We start from the raw sequence: 18,542 nt of genomic DNA on the forward strand, positions 1-18,542 counted from the left end.
CAGCCTTGGATCATGGAGAAAACCACATAAATGATTCACACAGTGTTCCCAAGCTGCAGCCCTGTAAATGAGAGAGATTTCCAAATGCTACTGAGCCACGCTCGCTGGTATCAGGATGGAGATGCAGAAACTTTCATCACAAAGAGGAGAGAAGGAAAATTCCTGCCCTTAAACGCATCTCTGCAAGGAGACCTGGGAGGTCTATCCCCTATAGATCTTTACAGAAGGGTTGTTAAAACTCCTCGGGGAATTCTCATAGGAGGGAGCAGGCAGATAGCAGGGGAACTATAGAAATGCATCTGTTTGTTATTTCAGAGGGACGTGGGGATGGAGCCTCTGCTGGCAAGCAGAGGATGAAAAGGAGAAGGCAAGAGGACTTGGGGCCAGCAGAAAGGGATGGTTGGTGGCAGGGAAGAGAGTTAAAAGTGTCCCATTGTTAGGGAAGTTTGCTCTCCTTCAGACCATCCCTCTCCCAGGGACACCCGCCGCCTTTTGAAGTGCAACCTGAGGCGGTTCCTCGCCACCCATTGGAGCGGGAGCTTTTTTATCACATTAAGTCATTGGGTAGCAAATGAATGGGGGGTTTTGACTATTCACAACTTCACCTTATAAATATCAGGTTGGAGGTTCCTGCAGCTTTGCTCCATCCCCATAGCTCACCTTGGGAAGGAGTGGAGGGAGGTGGCCCTGCTTGTGCAGAGACCTGTGGTGTGGAGAGCTACGGAGCAGCAAAGGGATCCAACCCCACTCCTTGTGACAGCCATGAAGAGAAGCACCCTCTTCATCCTCTCCATCACAGGGGTCTACAGTGCCATTCTCCACTCAGCAGCATGGTAGGGTACAACTTGGTGGAAAGGGCATTTTTTTAGAGATGCTCTTCAGCCTGTGGTAAGGTGATTTATTTTATTTTCTCTTTTTCAGGTCTGTGAATAACTTTCTGATGACAGGACCTAAGGTAATTAACACATGGACCTGTCAGGAATTTAAATGGAGTGATTTTGTATTGCAAATGGGAAATAGTGCTTTCCAAGGAACCAGACTTCTCAGAGCATATCGGCTCCAAGTCCTGCCAAGTACAGAGGGAAAGGACTCACAACCTGTTTATGTCTGTTTTCACTGGTAAAGGCTAAAACAGGGCGGATTTTAACCCCGCTGTTTCCCGTGCCAGGCTTACCTGACCTTCTCCAGCAGCGTGGCGGCCGGGGCACACAGCGGCATGGAGGAGTGCAAGTTCCAGTTCGGCTGGGAGCGCTGGAACTGCCCCGAGAGCGCCCTGCAGCTCTCCACCCACAACCGGCTCCGCAGGGGTGAGTGCGCACCTGCGGCCCCGCTCCGGCCCGGGCGGGCGGGATGTGCTCCGGAGGGAGCCGCTGCTGCCGAGAGACTGGCTGGGGGAAAAGGGCCGTCCTGCCCAAAAATCACCGCTGTTTTCCTTTATGTGTATTAACTGGGGTCATAAATAGCACTGACATTATCCTAGGGATCCCAGGCTCAGTGTTTCCCTGCTCCATGGGTCTGCTCCTACCCCTTTGCGTGCAGCATCCCGGGGAGTGCAGTGCCAGAGACATCCGAGTTTCCAGTGGGGAGAAGTGCAGGAGAGGCAAAGGGAGAAAACGGAGATGTGCACTAGGAAACTGCCTTCATAAGAAAGTCGTGGGTATATTTCAATATTATCTATTTCAATGGGCAGAAGTCTGCTGTCACCTAGAGCAGCATGTCTATTTGAATGTCTTCAGAAAGCCAAAAGGACTGCACTAGGAGTGTGAGCGCAGACAGCTGTTAGCACAGGTTCAAAGGATCAATGACCATTTTCTCTGGCAGGCAAGATCAAAGCACAACATACCCCCAGGCAGGGAAGGACAGAGATGAACCGAGTGCCAGGTGAAAGGAGAATTAACTCACCTTGGCCAGAGCAGGACCATGGCATTTCCTTAAAATCCTACCCCTGGCAAGAAGTTTCAACCCCTGTATGGATACCTGAATAATATAATAGTAAATTGCTGTAGCCTGTGATGCTGAAGTCTGAAAAGATCTAGTCATGAGCATTTCATTTCTGTAGCACCTTTCCTTTTGCACAGAGTGTGTGGGTATTTTCTCCTTGCACTTTTGCAGCACAGGAGATCTTCATTCCTGATAATCCGGGATTGATGTCTATATTTGCATGTGACAGCTTTTGCATGTCACAGCTTTCTTTCCCTCCTCTCCCCCAGCTACCCGGGAAACCTCCTTTGTGCACGCCATCAGCTCGGCCGGGGTCATGTACACCCTGACCAGGAACTGCAGCCTGGGAGACTTCGACAGCTGCGGCTGTGACGACTCCAGGAACGGCCGCGTGGGTGAGTGACCATCCCAGGACAGACTGACCCGTCCCTCTGTCCCACACACAGCCCTCAGACTGCAGGGCAGGTCAGTGCATAGTCCTGTGTCTGTGCTGCAGGTGGCCGAGGCTGGGTCTGGGGAGGATGCAGTGACAACGTGGAGTTTGGGGAGAAGGTTTCCAAGCTCTTTGTGGATGCCTTGGAAACGGGACACGACACCCGCGCCCTGATTAACCTGCACAACAATGAGGTTGGGAGACTTGTAAGTAATAATAATAATAATAATAATAATAATAATAATAATATCTATATTGAAACAAGATCTAGGCTGTTCAGGTGCCCATTTTCAGGCCCCTGTGAAAATCCAGGCCTGGTAGTGGTTGCATGGGGGAAAAAACACAGCCAGAATCTGGCCTTGAACCTCAACACAGGGAGTCACAGTAAGAGTTGTTCCCCCTTCCAGCTCCTGCAGCTGTGTAATGCAGTTAACTGCTGGCACACACCACTTATTCAGAAATGCATGGGATTTGTACTTACCTCTAGGCTTGTCTGGTCTGTTAAACAAAGCCAGAACCACCTTCTTTACTTTCTTGCAATATGCATTTCCAAGCTCTTTGGCGGGGAAGCCAGGTGTGAGCTGGCCCTGCTCACAAGCCAGCCAGACTTGCCCCCACTCCTGCCTGGGCCATGGAAGCTCTCAGCATCTTGCCAAACCTCCTTGTCTGTAAAAACAAGGATGACAACACTTAACATACCTATCTCATAGGGTGTGTCAAGGCTTAATCTCACATAGATACCAGCGATTGGGACCTTATAAATACCAGAGGGAGATAGGCAGATAATATCTGTGAAGTGCTTGGCCTGGAGGAGATGCAGAGAGGTTGGGTACGATTATTCCAAAGGAGTTTCACACATTTTGAATGAAACCTCTGAAAGGGACATGGGTTGATGCTGGTGAGTGGCTGAGAAGGGCATGACCTGATAAAGGCACTTTTCTCCTGGCCTGGATTCTCCTGGAAGGGCTGGGGACAATAGTTGGTGCCCACTTAGCTCTGGGACAGATGTCTTCCTGGAACTAAGAGTGAAAGGTACAAGGGTTGATCTTTGCTGTTTATAGCTTAGTTTTCATTATTATTTCATCTTTCCCTTACGGTACGTAGTCTCTATCGCGCCAATGGTGTCTTTTCTATCGCCTATACTGGTACTAGTAAATGCTTTAGTTGGGTGTGGGGAGTAGCTTTATTATTCCAGGTCATGGAATTCCAGGTCAGCTCTTGGAAGGATCTGAAGTCATGCCAAGAACCAGACACTTTAGCTGCAGTGTGCAGCTATACAGCACATTATAAGTGCTGTAGAGCCTGATTTTGAGATTCCCTAATTTCTTCACCTCGTCCCACCAAGGCAGTGAAAGACACGATGAAGAGAGCCTGCAAGTGCCACGGGGTGTCGGGCAGCTGCAGCATCCAGACCTGCTGGCTGCAGCTGGCCGAGTTCCGCGAGGTGGGCAACCTCCTGAAGCTCAAGTACGACCAAGCGCAGAAGCTGGAGATGGACAAGAGGCGCCTGAGAGCCGGCAACAGCGCCGAGAGCCGCGGGGCCACGGCCGAGACCTTCCACCGCATCCACGCCACCGAGCTCGTCTTCCTGGAGGACTCCCCCGACTACTGCACCAGGAACGCCAGCCTGGGCCACCAGGGCACCGAGGGCCGCGAGTGCCTGCAGAGCGGCAGGAACCTGTCGCAGTGGGAGAAGCGGAGCTGCCGGCGGCTCTGCACCGAGTGCGGGCTGCGCGTGGAGGAGCGCAGGACCGAGGTGGTGGCCAGCTGCAACTGCAGGTTCCACTGGTGCTGCACCGTGCGCTGCGAGCAGTGCCGGACGCTGGTGGCCAAGCACTTCTGCACCCGCCGTGACTCCGCCGCGCCCAACCACAGCAGGCAGAGGAGCAGGGCCCACAGGAGATAGGGAAGGCTCTTTGCTGTCCTCATGTTGGGGTCCAGAGGGTTGGGCGTGCACCGTGTGAGGTGCTGGGGTCTCCTGTGGATGGAGGAAGCACAAGGCGCGGGCGCTGGGGGACCGCGGTCCATCTTGCTTCCATGGCTTTTCCTCAATGTTTACCAGTAGCTTCTTTCTTCTCGGGAGTCACTTTATCTGTGTGTTGGACAGAGGGAGGAATTTCATGGTTTATGTGGGCTGGACCCCTCGTGCCCTTGCCGGTGGCTCTGCCAATGGCAGCAGTGGGGCTCCAGCCCCCAGCCAGAGGTGGGAACGGGTGCTGTGGCAGGTCCAGCCAGGTGATCCCATCCCTGCAGCCTCAGGTCCCTGCAGCTGCTTGGCAGCATCTCTGGAGGAAAACTTATGCACTTTGTGATGTGAGAGGAGGTTTGACAGTGTCGTGGTGTGTATTACCACAGCTGCAGCCTTTTGAGGGCTTTGGAAAGTTTACAGTCAGTGTTTACATATTTCCCTCCCCACCTTTTTTTTCTCCTGCTTTTTGAATTTTGTATTCTGGCACAAGAAGCCTTGTCCCAAATAGACAATAGCTTTATGTATTTGTACTGGATAAAATTAAGCATTTTACACTTACTATTTTTTTTTAATTAGCAGATAAGAATTCAGAATTCTTTATGCCTAATGCTGTTTATTAATAAATTGTATTATTGCTTAGCACAATCTGTTTTCACTGTATATTTTGAAGGTATCCTTTAAGAGTTAGATTTTGGACTGTATTTTGCAATAAACCACAATGAAAATAATTGGCTTTTTCTTTTCTGGCTTCCTAGCAGTATGATTTTAGGTGCAAAACTGTCCCTTTCTGTGTAAAACCCAGCACTTCCAGGAATTTCCTCATCATTAATCCAAAAGCCACTGAGGGCAATGAGTTCAGTAGCTGGATCTCAGTAAGTTGGCTCCAGCCTCCAGTCCCCGGAGGGTTGGCTTTAGTACCTATCGCCGTAATCTCGCCCTTTCCAAGCGCTGAGCATGCAGACACAGCCCGGCTAAAGCCGACTCTGAAGCTCCCAAAGTCTCTTTAATTTGCCTCGCCCCGACATCCCCCAGACAATGCGAGGCTGCCCCGCTTTGATGTGGAAAGCGTCAGCACCGGCGCTCACTGCGGATTTCTTGGAGGCACGAGAGGAACCCTTTGAACTGGAGCAGGAGAGAAACCTCGGGGACACTTGTGAATGTGTCTGCTGCTTCCCTGCTGCTTCCCTGCTGCTCCGGGTGCCAGCAGCCCGGGGGGACAGGAGGGGACAGCGCTGGCTGCTCTGTCCCAGGGCAGCTCCAGCCCCTGGGATCCGAGCTGCTCCGGAGGGAGCTGGGCTGTGCCATCACCCACACCCACCACGCAGGGCAGGGATGCTCGGCCAAGTTTGCTCTCCAGCCAGGGGAGGAGGAGGAGGAGGAGGAGGAGGAGAGACAAGTGTAAAAATCCCCCCACAGCTCTGCCAGCACGTTGCACCCACGCTGCAAATGCTCCGGCGCTATTTTATCCAGGTCTCCCTATGGCTCCCTGTGCAAACACAGCCTCGGCACACACGAGAGCCAGAGCAGGGAGCTCAGCTTGCAAAACACACATTTGGGAAGCACAACTGACTTCCATGCAGTTATTTTATAGAGAGTGGGTTTTATTAAAGCCCCCGTCAGTTAGTGGGGCTATGCTGCCTACAGGGTGGCTATTTCTAGTAAATTACCCTGCCAAATCTAAATACCCCAAGATTTTTGCACAGTGTTGCCACAACAGCAGTTGCAACCCCCAAAAATTTAGGGTGAACTGGGAGTGATAAAAACAGACAAGCAAAGCTGCTTTCCTGCATCTCGAGCACTGGTTGACTTGTCTGCACAAATATTACCCCCAGGGTCTCTTTTTGTATTGATTTGGACTGTGCTCCAGAGCCCCAGCAGCTGCAGGCACAGGGTACCACCAAAATCCCACAAAATGAGGATATACAGAGCACACGACAGCCCCTGGTGATGTGCTCTCAGAGGAGGGAAACTATTTCACCAGAATAACTCCCAAGCACACCAAAACCCTCCTGCTGTATGCCAGCAGCAGGTTAATAAAGCACACAGGAAAATCCTGGGAGATGTGGGCACCCAGAGAGCAAGAATGGGCAGGACATGCTGTGTGTCACCTTACCCATTTCTCTGCAAGACCTTTTCAAACTGACATTAACACAGAAAATAAGAAGGAACAGGTTTGTAGGTGGCAACAGCACCAGACCAGACCTCTGTCCCACAAAGGCTCCATCCCAGGGAGATGGGGCTGGAGAGACAAGCAGAGATACCACTGCTGAGACCAATCCTTTCCCACTGAGCCCTCCCATTCCCACCAACTCGGCATTCATATCCACCTCATTGTACTTAAATGCTGGAGATGAACTGTCCTTCCTTAAATTTGTCATCAAAGCCATTTACATTTCTGGTTCCCAGGCTCTCTAAGGTAATGAGCAAATCACCCCAAAAGCCAGAGACCAAATGCAAACTGAAGCAAACTCAAGGGAAAGTTACACACCATCCCATGGCACAGATCTCCTCTCTTTTTGTACCTTGCAGAGACAATACCAAGACTGAACAAATACAAAAATCAACTCTATGGCTTAGAGTGGCACCTTGCCAGAGATATTACAGTCCTGGAGAAGCTGAAGCTTCCTTATCCTCCCCCTTGTTGCTTGGATACAACAGTCATCAATTCTCACTACATTCACTACAAAACAATAGAAATTCAGGATCATCTTAATCCATCACAGCACTGTCAGGGAGTCCTGACACCCCTGCCTGCTGCTGTGGTTTCTGTAATAACCCTCACAAATGCCATGGGGCACAGGGTAACAAACTGAGGATGCCACAGGACTGAGCTCATCATTTCAGCTGTGGTTTTACCTGGGCAGATTTTTCACCCCTGCAGAGCAGCTTCCAAAGCAAACAGCAGCACACACAGCAGAGCACAGTCCTGTCACTGCTGCTCTGTGAAGGCTCCTTCTCCCACCACAGCCAAAGAGCTTTTGCAGGGCCTGGTGATGCCTTCAAACCTGCACAGGTTTGCTTATGATCACACTAAGTCAGCTCCAGTCTGGGGCGCTGGTCCAAATCCCTGTAACTCACTGCACACCTGGAGGAAGGGATGGGCTGGGTCCCCAAGGGCTTGAGGAGGAACCTGACACTGTCCCCCAGTAACAGGATTGAAACAGTGTTGATCCTAATTACAATGAAAAGCCAAAAGTCTTTATCTGGGCCGGGTGCTGCATGAACTCAATGGAAGATCTTGCTGCCTGTCCCTCAGGAGTGACAGCACTGCTTCTCCCCTGGAGCAGGGACACTTTAGGCAGGGCTCTGGGGCCACTTGGATGGTTCTGGAGCAGCATCTTCATGTTTGACCAGCCACTGACATGGACAGAGCATCCTCTGTGATAAGAAATCTATGGAATCAGTTCAGCATCACCACTGCCTTTCTGGAGGTTTGACACCAGTGTCCCCCCAGTGTATTTGTGCCTTCACTGTGGGAGGGGATGCTTTAAAATCCATTTCTAGTGAGAAAGGGAAACATACTCCAAATGATCAAAAAATATATTCCAGCTATAGCATCAGCACAGACCAGGGCAGGTTTATGTCAGAGGTGCCTGCTCAACTAACACAGGGTCAGTTTTGGGGGGCTCATGCCATGATAACAGCCCAGGCTAAGCCCACAGGCATTCCCAGCCCTTCCCATCTCTCCCAGGACTATCCCTGTCCCTGTTTCACCAGCTGCCCTTGGCCACGCTGTGCTGCTGTCCAGGTGTCCATCCCAGCACCCTCACCAGGGACAGCCACCCCCAGGTTTCTTCTGGTTTCTTCTTCCCTGCAGCTGGGAATGCCTGCCCAGCCTCACTCCCCTTCAGGCAGGAGCAGGAACATGACCCAGGCGGCCCTGGCTGGGGTCACTCCAGCAGTGCCTGCAGGAAGGTGAAGGTTGGGGTGCAGGTGCCAGCCTGTACCAATGGAGACAGACAGCCCATCCCAGGGCTGCCCAGCACCCAGAGCCAGCCTGAGGCTGTGCCTGTGTGGGGGCCCAGGGTGGCACCTGGCACAGCCGCTGGATCTGCGCTGTTTCCTTTGCTCCCTCTCCCAGAAGAGAGAGCAGGGATGGCTCCGGCAGGGAATTCACACATCACTGCCCCCTGTGCCCCCACAGCCCCTCCCAGCAGGCTGGCAGGGACACTTGTGCTCAGGGATTGAGGCACCTGCCCCAGGCTCTGCCCTCAGCAGGTCACACTGCTGCACTGACATCAGCAAGCAGAGAGTCTAATTTATCAATGCACAAAGTGCAGGTTCTGCAGGTTATTTTGCCAAGCAGTGTGGAGGGGGGTGGATTTTGGCCTGGCACTGCTCCCTCCCCCAAAACCCCACCACAGCCCCCCTGCATCCCAGCAGCATCCCTCCTTTCCCCCAGCCTGCTTCCCTTCAGCTGTTAAACTCCTTGCCTGCTGGATTACCTTTAAATTATGCCCCCAGTGCCCTTTCATGGATTATAATTCTGCATGAGATGTTTGTGCTGTATCCTCCCCCAGTATTAAAGTGTCAGGAGTGTATCTCCAGGCCATCCATCTTCAACACTTCCGTGAGGGCTTGGCAATTCCTGACATGAATATTATGGCTCTCCATGCAGAGCCTCCATCACTCAAGCTGACAAGTGTTAGAATCTCCTCTCTTGAGCAGGGTAAGTGACCTTTTCATATGCAGTGTAGATTCCTGGTCACGCTGCATCTGCTGCAGGGAAACCAGCGAGTGCCAGCAATTCCCTCAAGCCTTAACAAACAAGTCACAGGTCCTTTTCCACTTGCAAAACCAACCCTTGGCAGGAAAAAGTTAAAGGGCCTGAATCAGCCCCTGGTTAGCTGCTGCTAGTGCCAGTCCCAGAGAGGAGGATGAAAAAGCATCCATTTATGGGATTAAATCCATGGGATTTATCAGCAGGAATTTTCAGGGAAAGATGGTAGGATTTGGGTGTCTGGCTTGTTGGAGTATACAGGAAAGATTTTTGTGACCAGTTAGTGACTTTAGTGACTTGGAAACCTCAACAATACATTTTTAAGTGAGATACCTAAAGTTAGATCCCTAAACCAGCCTGATTTTCAAAGCTGCTGAACTCCTGGGCTTCCCACAGTTGTGTGCAGGAGCTCCCCTCTACCTGTGCCTAGGGAGAAGCTGAGGCAGAAAACAGCCTTTAAAGCTCTTTTCCAGCTCTGACTTCCCAGCTGTGCTGCCCTGGGGACACTCCAGTCCATGTTACCGACAGAAGTGAATCCCCTGGAGCTGAGCTGTGTGGGGATCCAAGTTAAATCCCTCCTACAAAATTCACACGTTACCCCAAGTCTTTGGCTGAAGGGGTGCCTTATTCTTTTTTTTTTTTTTTTTTTCCTCTAGAGGGCAAAGGGACTTTCAGAGGAACTTTGCCACCTTCCCCTGACAGAGGGACTGGTGCTGGCTCACTGCCAGCACCGAGCAACAAAAACTTGTTAACACCTTTTCGGCTCCCTGTTAATAAAGTCAGGGCAATTAACAGCTTCACTATTTACAAAACAAATCCTCTTTGCAACACCTGAGAAAAAGAGTTACAAGTGTTTCCCAACCATTTCTCAGTCGGGGAGGACACCTACAGTAACTGTCTGCTGGGATGAGCTGCATCTGCTTTCCCTGGCTGCAGAGAATATGGAATTCTGCATATTCAATATGAATTCATGCTGTGCTTCCAGCCAGGAGTCCTGATCAAGCACAGGTCTATTGGGAAAGGTTCCAAAGGAGAGATTGGGAAAGGTTCCAAAGGTTTCTCCAAGGAGAAAGAGGTGTACAGGGAGCCAGGGTGTCAGTTTATTGCCCACTTATTGCTGGTCCATATTTCTGCTATGAAATGGTACAGGAGATGGACACAGAGCAGGTTGGTCCCCTCCAAAAACACCCCCTTTTGGGGTGGCTGGGAGTTGGTAATGTACAGTGTATTTACACCTCTGCTGGGGGATGCACAAGCTCCCCCACCTCTTTTTCTGGTTCCCTGCTCTCTCCTAGGATACAATCCACTTTGCAAATCACTGCTGGCTTACAGTGCAGTAAATTCCCCCTTTTCAAACAAGCCCCAAGGAGTTCAGCCATATAACAGAAGATTGACAGATTACAGAAAATCAGATAAATGAAACTTGCAATGTACTTTCAAAACGAATTCCTTCCTTCCTTCTCTTTTGCTGTCCCATCCCATTCCCCCTTCACCAAACACACAGAGTGGCTCATATTTTATGAACAATAAGGATGAGGTGCTCCCTAACTAATCAATTATTTATCTGTAGAGATGGCTGCTGGGACAGCTTCACACAAGAGCTCTCCCAGACAAAGTGGACTTGGTCCAAACACTCCTGGAGATAGGAAAAGACCCTTTTAAAATGTGCACCAGGACCCACACTCAGTGGACACTTGGACCCACACTCATTCCTCCCAGGGGGTCTGAAATGCAGAGAGGAAAGGAGAGGGAGTTGGTGGTAACTAGAAGTGAAGAGCAGAGATTGATGGCCAAAGCTAAGAAATGTTCACCAAATGCAGTCAGGATGCAAAGATGAGTTGCAATCACGTGGGACAGAGTGAGTTAGAGAATGAAAGAGTCAAAAAATGAAAGACTAACCCTAAATCTGTCATAAATGGGATAGCAGAGCTGTACAAGCAGTAGGACATGATGGGAAATAGACAGGGAGATCTCTAATAGTATTTTAGCTGTTCTTTCTCTTTCTCTCCCTATTCTTTCCTCAGTGTCCCATGCACATTAATTGAAGCCCCTTGTGGCACAGCCAGGAGAGAATAGCTCGTCAGGGGACATGTGAGCACAGAGCCTGGACAGTAAAGGGCCCTTCATTTCCTCCTCTGATGCTTTCAACAGCACATTTGATGCCATAAAAGATGGTAATGACGAGCTCAGTGCAAAGACTGTAAAACAGTGGGGAGAGGCACAGGGGTTACCTCACATGGGCTCAAACTCAGGCCATGCATGGGCTGAGTTTGCTGGTTGTAAGCTCTGCTGGGACCATGGCTGCACTGCCTGTCCCACCTGGCCTGGCTGCCAGCACCCAAACTGGGCTCTCATGAGGTGCCTGGTCTGAAATGTTGGGTTGTGATGTCAGTGGGACTGTCTTTATTGACTCAGATCAAGCCTGGACACATTTCTTCTCACATCTCTTCTCAATTCCACAGGCTTCTCTAACTCACAGAGCTGTGGCTCCTGGCCTGACATTTCCAGGGGATCATCCATCAAGAGCAGAGTTGGCAGTTTTAAAGGCAGTAACTTCTATTTCTCTCCCTTTTGCCCAGTGCCTTGAAGCTAAACCTACTCTGGCCCAGCTCTTCATTCCCACTCCTGCCAGGCAGATTTCTGCTGGCCAGCTGCCATCAGTTGTGATAGGGACAAGGCACCTCCTCCCTAAGTGGATTTTGAAGCCAATGAGCAGGAGAATAATTAAATTAACTCAGCCCTGAAAACCTCCCGAGGTGCCAAGCACTCCCAGCATCACAGCTGCACCACAGGTGTCTGGAGAGCAGGTAATTCCAGTCAGGGCCAGGCTGCAGATGTGGCTCCAGGGACATCTCTGCTGGCACAGGAGCACCAGCCAGTCCTGGACAGGAGCACTGGGAAGAGATTCTCAGGATGGCTTTGCTCAAGCCAGCTCGAGTCCAGGAGTAAGGCAATACATTTATGCTTTGATGTGCTTAAGTTAATAAGATTTATCCCAGGGCAAACACAGTTGTGCTTCCCAGCCTGGACTGCTTCACTCTCCTATTTCTTGTTTGTCCCATGGGTTTTCTCCCACAGGCTGTGAGTGCTGTCATCTCAGGTCTCAGCCTCTCTTTTACCAACCAACCTGCTATTGGAATTCCCTGAGAAACATCTGCATGCTTTTGGCTGCAGCACATTGATTTCTTTCTCTCATCTAGCACAGGCCATGAGAGCTGAGTGTGGAATTCAGGAATGATCAGGAATGATCAGGAATGATCAAGCCTGCACCCAGCCCCAGCTCCAAGGTGTGCATGGGGAGCTGGCCCAGCTCTGGCCAGGGTGGAGGCAGGGCAGAGGACATCCCTTTATCTCACCCATCACCAGAGAGCTCACAAATCACTGCCCAGTCCCTTTCAAGCAGCTGGGAGCACTAAATTGTACCTCTTGCATCCAGACACCATCCAATCTCCCAGGACCAGGCCAGGTACATTGATAAGGAGATTGTGTAAATGGTCAAACAGGATGGAGCCAACATTCACAATTTCCTGTGCTTTAACTCTGCAAGTGCCATATCAACAGGGAAGGCTCTTGGATTATCTCCCATTCCAAAGGGGGCTGTTGTGGCCAAGACCTGCCACTGTACAGCTTCAGTGCAGAGGGTCTCTGGCTTCACATTACACTAAGTACAGAGGGCTCTGTACAGTTTCAGCACAAATTTAATTACAACTATGATCCAATAAATATTTGAGAAGAGTAACAAACAGTGCTACAAAGAGAACAGAGTGGCAGTCAGCTCCTTCCAGCTCCACAGAGTTTTAAACCCCAGATGGTCTCAGGGGCACTTCTACCTCTCTGTCCTGTGCAGAAGATAAAATTAATTTCCACATCACCCTGATTAGTTCAGTATCATATAAACTGTCCTGCCTCCTAACCAAGCTAACCACTGACAAGCCCCTTCAACTCATTCTCTTGGCTGTAGGCAGACACTGACCTCACCCCAGGGAACTGTTTTCCTGGAGATGACTTTGAGCACTAAATATGCAGCCACATCTTGGTGGGTTATTAAATCCACATGTGAAAATAAACTCATCTATCATCTCATGCATGTGGTTTAGCTTCCTTTTAAGAAGATATAAATGTACTAGAGCACCCCATTAAAGCAATTTATATGTCTTGCTTTATTTTCCCAGACAGGACATGCCTTCCTTGGAGATTACTGGCTTTTAGGAAAACATATCAATTAAGGAGTCACGGAATAACAGAACTGACCTTCAGGTGCTGCTCCTTGAACAAACAGCACCCTGACCTGCATTTTGAAGGATGGGTGACTGATTTCTTTTCAAAGCCACACGGTGACATCAAGGCCCAGAGGTGGAGAAAGGAAAGCAGAAAGCAGCAAAGCTCTGCTGAGATGAGCTCCACAAGCACTGAGTGCCAGAGACAGGCAGAGAGCAAGGGCACATTCCCTGCCCACCCATGGCACCAGTGTGCAGCTCCCTCTGTCAGGCACCAAACACAAAACCTCATTTTCTGAGACACCAGGGCAGAAACTTCTCTGCTGCCTGAAAGATATGAACTCTTGAGACAGCTAAATAAATGAAACCAGAAAAGAGCATTAGAGAAAAAACAACCAAAATCCTTTAAAGAAAGGTTTGGATGTGCTAGTCATCCTTCTTAATTCCAGCTGTGTCCCTGTCACCATGGACATATTGGCTTTCACCCTGCTCCTCAAAGGTTTGACTGCTCATCCACCCCCAGCTCCTGAGGAATACAGCCCCTGGAGACATCACCTGGGTTAGAACAGTCCTCACTTCCCAGCAAGCACTTTATGGCCCTGGCTGCCTCTGCTGTGGCCTGTTTTCCATTGCAAGTCTCACTGTGACAAATTACAAACTACTTAAAAACACTCCTTCCACATTAATCATGGGAGAGGAACAAAATACTTTGTGCCAACATTCTGACACTTGCCCTGGAGAGCCCTTCTGTCCCTGGAGAGTGGAGCCCATTGGTTTGCCAGAGCAAGATAATCAAAGCACAATCATCACATCAGGCTTGGACATCTCAAGGAGGGATGTAAGAGAAGGTTGTAAGGAAAGAAGCAAATTTATGCTGCCTGCAGTGATGAAGACAAATGTGTTGATTGGACCTGAAGGGATGTAAGAGATTTATTTTCTGTAGAGCAAACCATTAGAACTAAGAACATCCCATTTCTTCTCTCATCCCCCAGAGCCTTACTAACTTAGCTGAATGGGTTAATTGTGACTCATCTTATTATTTCTTCCAAAGAAAAGATCCAAAAAGTTACTGCATTCCCCTTGGATATCTGCACCTCCTGCTGTGGCCTGAACTTAAGACACCAGAGAGCTGCAATGTTAGCTGCACTGGAATGTTTTGGTTTTCCCTTGCAAAACAGCCCCATCTCTCCAAGTGTGAATGTGCTTCAGTTACCTAAATATACTTGAGAGGGGCAAAAGAAAAAGGAAATTTCCATATTTTTATACTTAACTGAAGAATCCCATTGTTGTTGAAAGGAAACAGAAAAGGGCCTGCCTCAACATGTTCCCCTGGCACTATGGACCAAGGGAAGCCAAAACTTTCAGAGATAATTTTTTCTATTAAAAATAACCAAATTCTCATCAGTAATGTGTCACCTCTGGACCAGTGTGGAAATCCCACAGCCTCCATGAGCAGAAACCCTTTAATGGTACACATGTGGGCACATAAAAGACATACTGCATATTTGGAAAACTCCCCTGGCACCAAATGCAGCTATTTCACATCCAGGGGTGGGTTGGCACACACAAATGAAAATTATTCTGTATTTAGACTTTCTCAACCTTAAAAGAAAACCTGTAGCAGAATTGTAAAATAATACTAGGTGACAATGAAACTATTAATTTTCATTGGAACTGGATAGATAGATAAATAAAGATCCAATTTCTTGTCAGTTCAAGGGAATGGAAATCAAAAGCTGCCAGTTTATACTGTCAGGATGTTACAATCTCAGGTCATACCCAAATTATTATAATCTGTCAGTAGAATTATACCAGATAATACGATCCAAGGACATGACCAAACATCATCTTCTGCAGCAAATCTCTAAAAGCACACATAAAATAGTCCCACTTAAAAATATACTTTACCTTACATCTTTTCTCTCATGTCAGGTGATGAAAGTCATCAACTCTTTGTACCAAGAAAGAAACCCGCCAGCTGGAGCAGAATTAAAATGGCTACAAATTTTAATTTTCTGTCAGAAAATAGAATAAATTTTTAAAATAGAATAAATTTTTATTCTGGAGCAGAATAAAAATGGCTACAAATTTTAATTTTCTGTCAGCCTTTGCTCTCTGTGCCCAGGCCAGTCCTCCTGGAGCTGTGATCATGGCTGAGCTGAGAGGAGCTCAGCCAGAGCTCTGAAGGGTGGATGCCCTGGTTTAGGGAAACATTTCACTTGTGTGTTGTTGGAGCAGAGGAAGCCAGCAGAGGATCACACATGTCCTCATTTGGCCTTTTCTCTACCTGTTCTGTTCACAGCTCTAAACACAGTGTCAGGAAATACCCCTTGGATCATCACCTTTGGTGGCTGTAGACAGCAACACAGAACAGAAGACAAAAGAAAACAGTTGGAGGTGCAGCTGGGGCAGAGGAGCACAGATCCTCCCAGCCACAGACCCATCTCTACCCTGGGGAGGAATTACTCCCACCTAGGAGCTGTGCACAAACCTGCTCATTCCACCCACAGCTTCACAGCTGTGCCAGCTCTGCCTGATTCCACTCCCAGAGATGAAAGAAAACTGACCACTAATTTTTGATGACTGCTTTGTGGAGTCCAGACGTGATTAACAGACTTGCAACAGCATTACTGTAGTGATAGAGTTATCTTCATTAAAGCCTGATACCACAGAGAGAAACCCTCTACCCATATTCAGGTAGAAAAGATTCCAAAGAAATGATTCAAGATGTAAGATGCCAAGTGATCCAAGCACCAAAGCACTGGCAGACCTTGAGAACACAGGTGTCAAACTCCCCATCTCTTCCTCCAAGCAGGCACTTCCACAGAGCACATTCAGTAACCATCTGCTTGTGCATTTGCCCCTATTTTCCATGATTCTGTGATTCTAGATCCTCCTGCTGCTCCAAGGGAGGACACAAGGAGGCTTTTCACATCTCCATTCTTTACCTTCACACTTGTACCACCTGTGTACTGCCAGTTCCTCTGTACATCATTGCCCATCCACTGAGGAGAGATATTATAAAGAAACCAGGTATCATTATTAAAACCAGGTTTATGGATGACTTGAAGTTGTTCATTTCAGGAATCCCAAATAATCTTAAAAAGGAACATTTTGCAGAGAGACAGAATAACTGGTTAGGATATATCATGGCTGCTCTGTGCTGTGATGGGTAATGACTAATTAATACCAATAATAATGCTAAGTTTGGAGAATGCCTCAGCACTGGGTCAGCACCCTGGCAAGGCAATGCTTTATTGCAGCTCATTAAAGGAGAAAAAAAAGCAATAAAAGCCTTAAGAACCATCACAGATCCTGACTATATGAAGCTAATAAACAGTATGATGAACTATCACTTACATGAATAAGAAAAGGAATGGACATTTCATTTCCTATGCCTTTGTTGCTCCCATTCAGTTGCACTGATGGGGCTATTTGGGGAAGCCCCACAGAGCCTGTTTACAAGAGAACTTTGCAAAACAAAGACAGTCACGGTCAAAACTTTGCTGGCCAATTCAGTATATTTACATGGAAGAGCTGGGAAGAAAACAAGTATTCTGAAATAGCCTCGTGGGATAGTTCAGTTGGGAACTAGCAACAAGGATCTCATGGCTATCTAGATGTGCGTTGGCCACAGAAAAAGCATCTGGTTTTCAAACAGAGGCTTGATCAAACTTTCTTCATCCAGGCAAAAATAGCATTGCACAACTCCCTGAGCAAAATGGCAACTGCCAAAGTGTTCTGCATGCAGGGAACAGCACTGTCCAAGTCTGGCTCCTGAGAAATCAGGCACAAGCTCTTTGCTTTCCATAAATGTGGAAAATGTGCCATGCCAACACTTGACAATACATTTCAGATGCACATACACCATCTGAGCAGCTCCCAGAAACGATCCCATTTTCCCTCTCTCTTTTAACTAACAGAATTGCTCTGGATTTACAGCGAAGGCACCTAAAAGCACAGCTGAAACCACTGTTTTTAAGAAGACCTTGCTATGCCATAACTTTTCACAGTTCAGTTGCTAAATTACACATTATAAAAATAAGTAAGTGCAATTGAGAGACTGTGTTAATCTCAGAAGTTTAAACACTGCTCTGTAATGAGTGCTTTATGGTGGCCCATGGTTAAAGTGCTTTATGGGGCGTGCAGGAGATTTGTCCGCACGCGTCCGTTAAACACTGCTGGGAATTTTCTCACACAGAGACCAGGCCTGGCACAAAACTAAACATGGACAAAACACTGCCTCATTCACACAGCACCAGGAATGCCACCCAGTAAGAAAACACTTTACAACACCTAAGAGAGATAAGAACCACCAGCCAGCATAGCAGTAAGATGTTGCTTTTGACAAAGCAGAATTTCCTAACCTGACAATCTGTGCAGATTCTGGAAGGATGACAAAAACACAACTGTCCCCTAGCAAGGAAATAAGAGCTTAAGCGTTGATTATAAAGAGATGATAAAGAAGCATGGGTGGTTTTCAGAGTAGTTTACTAAAGCCAGGAGAATTTAGAGCCAAATTAGGTTCTTGCACATAAAAATTCCCCGGAACTTAGGCTGAGTTCACGCGTGATTGCTCGCTCAGGCAGTCTGCAGCCGACACACTGCACCCAGCTGCCTTTTCTCTCTGGCCACACAGGATCCATCCAGGTTGACTCCAATCCCAGGTGAAAAGACTTTTCAATAAATTAAATATGATGGTAACAAAGTTGCAGACATGATATCAGAGCTGTGTTTTGGTTTTATTTGTTTAATAATCATGCTTCAGAATAGCACCACAGCTAAGCAAGATGGGGTTCTCAGGAGATCTCAAGGGACAACTTGATGCTACACTAGACAAGTATAAGCACACTCAGCAAGGCACTGCATGAAGATCTTTGTGAGAAAGCATTGCCTCCCTCAGCCCTAAAACACTCACAAGCACTGAACTGAATTCCCAATCCTTCAGTGTTACCATTATTAGAGTATCATTCACCCACTTGTCTGCAAGCTGCCTTCTTCTCCCACCAACTGCTCCGTCTCACAATACCTCATTTCTGGCTCAGAAGACCAACAAAAACCTCTCCCCTGAGCTTTGGCAGTGTCCCCATGATCACTTGGCAGGAGGCAGCATGACAATGACGTGACAGGCATCCCCCCAAGGAGACTGCACACATCAGTCACTGCTGCTGACACACTCCACACCCAGAGGAGCTCCTCCACACCAGGGGAGGTTTCTGGGTGCAGGCAGCTGCTCTTGATGGACCATCCTAAAGCAGGAGG

The 18,542-nt window shown here is 48.4% G+C and overlaps 1 protein-coding gene across 1 annotated transcript; it reads left to right on the forward strand.

The window, feature by feature from the left end:
* The first annotated feature begins 762 nt into the window (after window positions 1–762).
* On the forward strand, window positions 763–4,280 carry WNT8A (Wnt family member 8A). Its single transcript, XM_036391718.2, has 6 exons — window positions 763–833; window positions 922–955; window positions 1,169–1,307; window positions 2,211–2,336; window positions 2,438–2,580; window positions 3,720–4,280. The coding sequence occupies exons 1-6, from the start codon at window positions 763–765 to the stop codon at window positions 4,278–4,280; spliced, it is 1,074 nt and encodes a 357-aa protein (XP_036247611.1).
* Window positions 4,281–18,542: the final 14,262 nt, after the last annotated feature.

The sequence above is a fragment of the Molothrus ater genome, chromosome 15, assembly GCF_012460135.2.
Source record: "Molothrus ater isolate BHLD 08-10-18 breed brown headed cowbird chromosome 15, BPBGC_Mater_1.1, whole genome shotgun sequence".
Lineage (NCBI taxonomy): Eukaryota > Metazoa > Chordata > Aves > Passeriformes > Icteridae > Molothrus > Molothrus ater.

Excerpts from the sequence above, each read along its gene's own strand:
- WNT8A (XM_036391718.2), top strand. The coding sequence starts at position 763 with ATGAAGAGAAGCACCCTCTTCATCCTCTCCATCACAGGGGTCTACAGT. Across the intron at positions 834-921 it reads ATTCTCCACTCAGCAGCATG|GTCTGTGAATAACTTTCTGA; the intron begins GTAGGGTACAAC and ends TCTCTTTTTCAG. Across the intron at positions 1,308-2,210 it reads CCACAACCGGCTCCGCAGGG|CTACCCGGGAAACCTCCTTT; the intron begins GTGAGTGCGCAC and ends CCTCTCCCCCAG.